The sequence below is a fragment of the Triticum aestivum genome, chromosome 5B (assembly GCF_018294505.1).
Source record: "Triticum aestivum cultivar Chinese Spring chromosome 5B, IWGSC CS RefSeq v2.1, whole genome shotgun sequence".
Taxonomy (NCBI): Eukaryota; Viridiplantae; Streptophyta; class Magnoliopsida; order Poales; family Poaceae; genus Triticum; species Triticum aestivum.
The window spans coordinates 714,668,647-714,674,517 of record NC_057807.1 but is presented as its reverse complement, the minus strand read 5'-3'; the positions used below and the strand labels follow the sequence as shown (position 1 = coordinate 714,674,517).

General features: G+C 41.7%; 1 protein-coding gene across 3 annotated transcripts; it reads right to left on the bottom strand.

The window, feature by feature from the left end:
• Nucleotides 1-1,150: 1,150 nt before the first annotated feature.
• Nucleotides 1,151-5,040, bottom strand: LOC123114529 (rab GTPase-activating protein 22). Of its 3 annotated transcripts, none has more exons than XM_044536049.1 (11): nt 4,598-5,040; nt 4,332-4,427; nt 4,093-4,196; nt 3,677-3,948; nt 3,437-3,559; nt 3,221-3,309; nt 3,024-3,129; nt 2,824-2,921; nt 1,870-2,133; nt 1,536-1,619; nt 1,151-1,447 (listed from the first exon to the last, which is right to left on the bottom strand). In XM_044536049.1, exons 1-11 carry the CDS (start codon nt 4,700-4,702, stop codon nt 1,424-1,426), a joined length of 1,365 nt encoding a protein of 454 aa, XP_044391984.1. In that variant the 5' UTR covers nt 4,703-5,040; the 3' UTR covers nt 1,151-1,423. The 3 variants fall into 3 exon arrangements, with proteins under 3 accessions (XP_044391984.1, XP_044391985.1, XP_044391983.1); XM_044536050.1 differs by having other exon boundaries at nt 1,151-1,444; nt 4,598-5,035; XM_044536048.1 differs by having other exon boundaries at nt 1,151-1,619; nt 4,598-5,038.
• Between the last annotated feature and the right edge of the window lie 831 nt (nt 5,041-5,871).

Genomic DNA, 5,871 nt, shown 5'->3' with positions numbered 1-5,871 from the left:
TGCAGGCCCATTTATTTATAATAATTTAGAAGGAATAGAGGGAAGGTGGGATAACGATACTAGCTAAAATCGGAGGACAGGAAGCGGTTGTCAAACTCTGGATGGCCAAAAGTGACTGAAAGCGAATTGAATTTCAGTCGAATGTAAAACTCTAAATGTTATTATAAGAGAAGAAGAAGAAGAAGCAGATGTTGGATTGATCGGGGCTGGTGGGCTTTGCGTGTTTATAGGATGGATCCATTGGGTTGGGGAGGAGGACGGCCCACTCCAACTCCTGGACTTGCGTTTCTACCTTCACCACCGACATAAAAAAGAGTTGCAACCTACCAACGAAATCAAAATCAATTTATTCTGGCGAACTTTTGGAACTAAATTCCCCTTTCGTAGTATTTATATTTAGTACAACATGCATGTGCGTTGTTGCACAAGTAAGTCATGTATTCTTGTCCAAGAGTCCGGGGATAAAAGACGTTTGAATTCCTCCAAATTCCAATATTGTTCTTTTTTTTTCTCTCTAACAAAGTGGAAATGTATCTCATCTCAATATATATATATATATATGTCCAAGGGAAGGGATACTCCTTCAGGAACGTTGAAGGGGCAGCAATGGCAATGGCAATGGCAATGGCAATGGAGGAAGATTCAACATTCAAAAACAATGTGCTTGATGGAACACTTGCTGTATCAAGCAAGATTGGGCGGCGCGGATCGGATGTTTTTGAAATGTTTCCTTCCTTTTGCACCAGACAGGATGCATCCTTTTTTATACACTTATCTCTTGATAAATAGTGGTATGGAACCCTACCCTTTTCTACGATCATACAAAAGAACAATACATAAACAGAGTACAGGTAATAAATTAAATTATACTCACTCTGTACCGAAGTACTTGTAGTTAGGGGTAAATACAGAGGTAGTAGGATTAATTAATCAACAAAGCTAAAAACACAGCAGGTGCTTTGTAATATACCATCAAGCAAGTAGCATCAATGGCTATCTGCCCCTCAGCAACATAGGTTACTACAAACATTAGTTTAAAGCAAGATTTTTCTTTTCTTTTCTTTTCTTTTCTTTTGGCCCACGGACAGACATAAAAACATACGTTTGCCTTTAATTATCCCTTTTCCTTTGATAACAATGACATAATTAATTACACATTAAAATGACCTCTTCTTCTTCTTCTTCTTTTGAGCAAAAAGAAAGAAAGAATCTTTCTTACACTTGGAAAACCAAGAAAAATACACTTGACTTGCTTATACATATTTTACCGGTTGGTTGGTTGGTTGGCTGGCGCATATATGAAACTTCAACGTTTCCAAACAACAAAGCTCTGCATTCAAATTTACATACAATTTTGAGACCGTGTCCGTGTCCCTCCAGGTGGTACAATTGTGAGACCGCAAGTGTCCGTGTCTGTGCTATGTTAGGCTTTCTTTCCCTGCATCTGCTAACACAACAACAACAACAACAACAACAACAACAATTCAACCACCTTTCTAAGGTTTTCTAAGGTTTCTGTGGAAGGAGCTCGCTACCTTTCTAAGGTACTTGGCGTGAAGTTTCAGTGCACCAGCGCAAGCCTTCTTTGCATCCAAGTTCCCGTTAACATTGTTCAATATCTAAAACAAAAACAAAAAAAAGCACAACTTCAGATCTACTTTCAGTCTAAAACAAATCTTATTTCAACGTTAATAATCGATTTCCAGTGTTCATTGTGCTTCAATTTTTTCCTTGCTACATTACTTGACTAGTCATAATTGAGCCAAACGATTTGTTACGTGAAGTTTAGCCTGTTTTCGCTCCTCCTATTATCAACTCTGAAATACGTACGTCTTGCATCATAAAACAAGAAACACGGGAAAAGCTTACCCTAATAATGTCATCTAATCCCCGGGCTTCTTGCAACAGCTTCTGACTGTTCTCTTTCAATACACTAGCAACCAGGAAAACAGAAATAGGGACAGGCCCATCAACACCATTAGTAGCACTCTTCATATTCGCCCTCTCGTACTTGCCAAACTGACGGGTTGATTTTACTCTTGGTTTATATCCTTGAGCACTTCTGTCAGTTGCAGGCCCGCTCTCTTCATAGGTGGAGAACATGTCAGGGTCATATTCTAGAGCCCACATCATCTGCAGATAACAAACATGATCCATTCAACAACCAGGGTCAATCTTTATTTGCAAAGCAGAGTTTAAACTTCAAGAAACATAAAGCATTATTATTCCTTAAGACATGACAACCAGGCTCGTAGTTGGGTGGCCTTTTAATGGAGAACTCGTTGACACACAACAGTTTGCAACAATGCCAATAACCAGCTAGCGCTTAAAAATCCATGGATTCAACCCAACTAAGCTGGAGTGTGTGACCGTTTTTGGTTGGCTGGTAATACCATTCATTTTATTTTGCGGACACGAGAACAACCATGACCACACACACACACACACACACACACACACAAAGAACAGTAGGAAACAATGACACATATTCTGTTGGATGACTTGCGTGACGTAGTAGTGAAGTCCATTTGGGTCCATTTGAACTAAAAAAATAACAGCAGGAAACAATGACACACCTTTGAACGTAGTCATGGTGTCACTAAGAAAATGAAAGAAAATATCTGAATATGGCATCTAAAACGTAGTAGTGAAGTCCATTTTAACTAAAAGAAGTTCAGCCCAGGATACTTTTGAGGCATTGAGGCCAACTGTACAACACGCACACTACTGTGCTGAATTTGGTTCGTAGATCAAACCTCACACGGATGAAATAAATACAACAAATATTTTAGATTTAGCACCACATCAAAAAGAAGTATTTACCTCCCAAAGGTACAAGGAGTCCCCAAATGACAGTTCACGGCGAAACAATACCATGAACATACGGAATGCAAAGAGATAGTCGCCTCCGCCAAGTCTTTCTGTGTTCAAGAGTCAACAAGCAGAAATTGCAGTGTAAGAAGATCAAATGGATATCCAGGTCCCTCCTTGAGTGTTGATTAAATACATACATATATACATACCGAGGTGGTCATGTAACTTTGGGTCCAGCACCTGAATGATAGAGGCAAGGTGCTGAAGCTGGTTCTCAACCCCAACGGATTGCTGTGTGCATCTGAAATTCCCGCGCTTTAAAAATCACAGATAGATAACAATAATAAGTGAAACTAGAAGAGTCACAGATAGATAACCAAAATGATGGGATGGAGTGTGTACCGACCAGTCTACGCATGAGTCTCTCAAAGCACCAAAACGCATCTGCTTCGTCATTGAGTAGCACGATCATCGGTGAGCATAAATCACTCATTCCTGTTTGAGATGTGAAGATTACAAACGTGCATAAGAAAGCATCGACTTTTCATCAGGCAAAAAATAAGCATTCTGGTGCAAATCAAATCAAATCAAACAGGAGGTAGGTAGGTAGGTAGCTAGACACCTTGGCAGTAACCAACTTCTTTGTCGATCCATGCGTATACAGCTAGAATATCCCATAACTTGGAGAGATTCTCTTTCTTCTCGTAGAAGAGCATGGAGCGGTCAGTGCGTAGAACATCAAGACCTGTATATTAATATTATCCCCACCACATACATAGTGGAGGATAATCATGATTAGAATAATGCTGGAAGTAGGAAGAGTAGACATAGTAATTGATTTGATGTAGGAACCCCATGATACCGATTTGGTGTAGCGTAAGCTTCCACTCGATGGTGTGTTTATCGGTGAGACGGTGGTTTGCAGATGACGACGACGACGAAGACGACTCATCTGCATTGCTGGTGGTGGTGGTTGAACCAGGTTGCTGGTCTGCTGCAGTGGCTTCGAGTAAAACCAGAGGGTCGTTGATAGGCACGCCATCCTCGGTTATGATGGGGGCGGTGATGATTTTGCCGCTGCCGACGTGAGGGTCCATGTGTTTGCATTGTTCCTTCCATCTGGCATACTGTATCCTGCTTGCGTGCATATCACATATAGCGTTGCGGTGTTAAGCAGCAGTTGAATTGTACTCTACAGTAGTAGCTAAGCATTGAGACGTATTGATACTAGAGATAGAGATAGTGAGTAGTAAGTACTACTCCTAGTAAGTAACAGACCTTCTTGCTTGCCTGATGTGGTCGCGGTCATCGAAGGTGCTCTCGGGATCGAAGCAGCCAAGCAGGAACTCCCAGACCTCTCCTCTGATTGCGGGATGCACACCCTAGTAGTATATACATATATATATGTAGAAAACAAACATGCTTGCTTGTGTTAGACGACGACGACGACGACGAGATGAGGAAGAAAATTGGTTTGAGGCTGACAGCCTGACAGAGAGAGAGAGAGAGAGGCATACCCCGCTCTGAATCCGGTTTAGAACAGAGGCGATGTGGAGGGATCCGTGGTGCGTGAAGGCGGCGTGCCATTTGCGTACGCTCAGCGTCTTGCCAATCTGCCCATCCATCCATCTTTCTTTCTTGAGTAATCCACCATATATATATATATATATATATATATATATATATATATATATATATATATATATATATATATAGTCCGAGGAGGAATTGCTCCAAAACAAGGAAAGAAGAAAGAAAGCAAAGAAAGAGGAAAAGAATAGACCTTGATCTTGAACTTGGTGTCCGGGACGTTGTGGGCGCAGTCGGCGCGCAGCTGGTAGAAGGTGGAATCCGACGCCGACGCCGATTCCTTGTGCCGCCGCAGCATCCTTCCGACGACGACGCTGGTTTGGTTTGGTTTGGTTTGGTTGACTTGGATCTTGGCCGGCAGCAGAGCAGAGCAGAGCAGAGCACTTGTGGATCTTGCTTCTTCTCTTTGATCCAATTCCGATTCGATTCCGATTCCGAGAGCAGGAGCAGATTGGAATGGAATGGAATGGAGGTCGAGGGGAAGGGATCCGTCCGCCTTCCCGCTGCCGGTGGTGGCGGTGGCGGTGGCGGTGGCGGCTGGTGGGGATGCGCTGCCTTGGCTTGCCACTAGAACTAGAACTAGAATAGAATAGAAAAGAAAAAGAAAAGAAAAGAGAAGAGAAGAAGGGACCTGTTGACCCTCTCCTTCCTTCCTTCCTTCCTTCCTCCCTCCCTCCTCCCAATATTCTTTTTTTTTTCAATTAATACTCCCTCCCTTCTTTTCATAAGTCGTTTCTGAAATTGAGCTGTTTTGCACACTGTCTGAAATATCTACAGCGCCTTATAAAAATAAAAGTGAACACAGGGACTAGTATAAATAATAAATTAAATCACTTGTTTTTTCATGACATCTAACAAAACATCATGTGGCAGTATGTATGTATCATTTTTTTCCGAGTCATTAATAGTGATTGTATCTTATCCTTATGGTGAACCCAACCTGCATCCATTAACAACAACAATTATCTCACAACTAGACATCAATAATCATATACTGGACTAGTGCTTACTTAGTATTTACTACTACTAACTATTCAATTTATGGGGCCAAACTCAACTACTACTATATATCGTCTACAGTAGTATGTATGTAATAATAAACTGGCCATAAAGGAACGCTCAAGTCCCTACCCAAACCATTGCACTCTCCCTTCAATAGCACAACCCCTCAAACGACACCCTCCCCCTACCATTGTTATAAATGTGGGGGTCGGTCTACTTGGAAGAAGGCCTCGGATGAGTGGGAATGGGACAATGCAAGCACATGTAAGCTCAACTGACCCCACATTTTTTTTGGAAGCATCATAATCTTATCCTTGTGAGAGTGTAGTCGTCTGAGATATAGAACCACTCGTCTTGCCACTTATTACTGTAGCAAAGACCGAGCTGAATGAATGGTTCACTTGATCAATTATACAACTACATTTCTTGTTGGCGGCAAAGCACTACTACCCCTAAGATGAGACA

Bases quoted from the DNA above. Each gene is read 5' to 3' on its own strand.
- LOC123114529 (XM_044536048.1), bottom strand. From the start codon at position 4,702: ATGCTGCGGCGGCACAAGGAATCGGCGTCGGCGTCGGATTCCACCTTC. The intron at 2,922-3,023 runs GTATGTATATAT...TCTTGAACACAG, and splicing joins AAAGTTACATGACCACCTCG to AAAGACTTGGCGGAGGCGAC. The intron at 1,620-1,869 runs GTAAGCTTTTCC...TTTTTGTTTTAG, and splicing joins GATTAGATGACATTATTAGG to ATATTGAACAATGTTAACGG.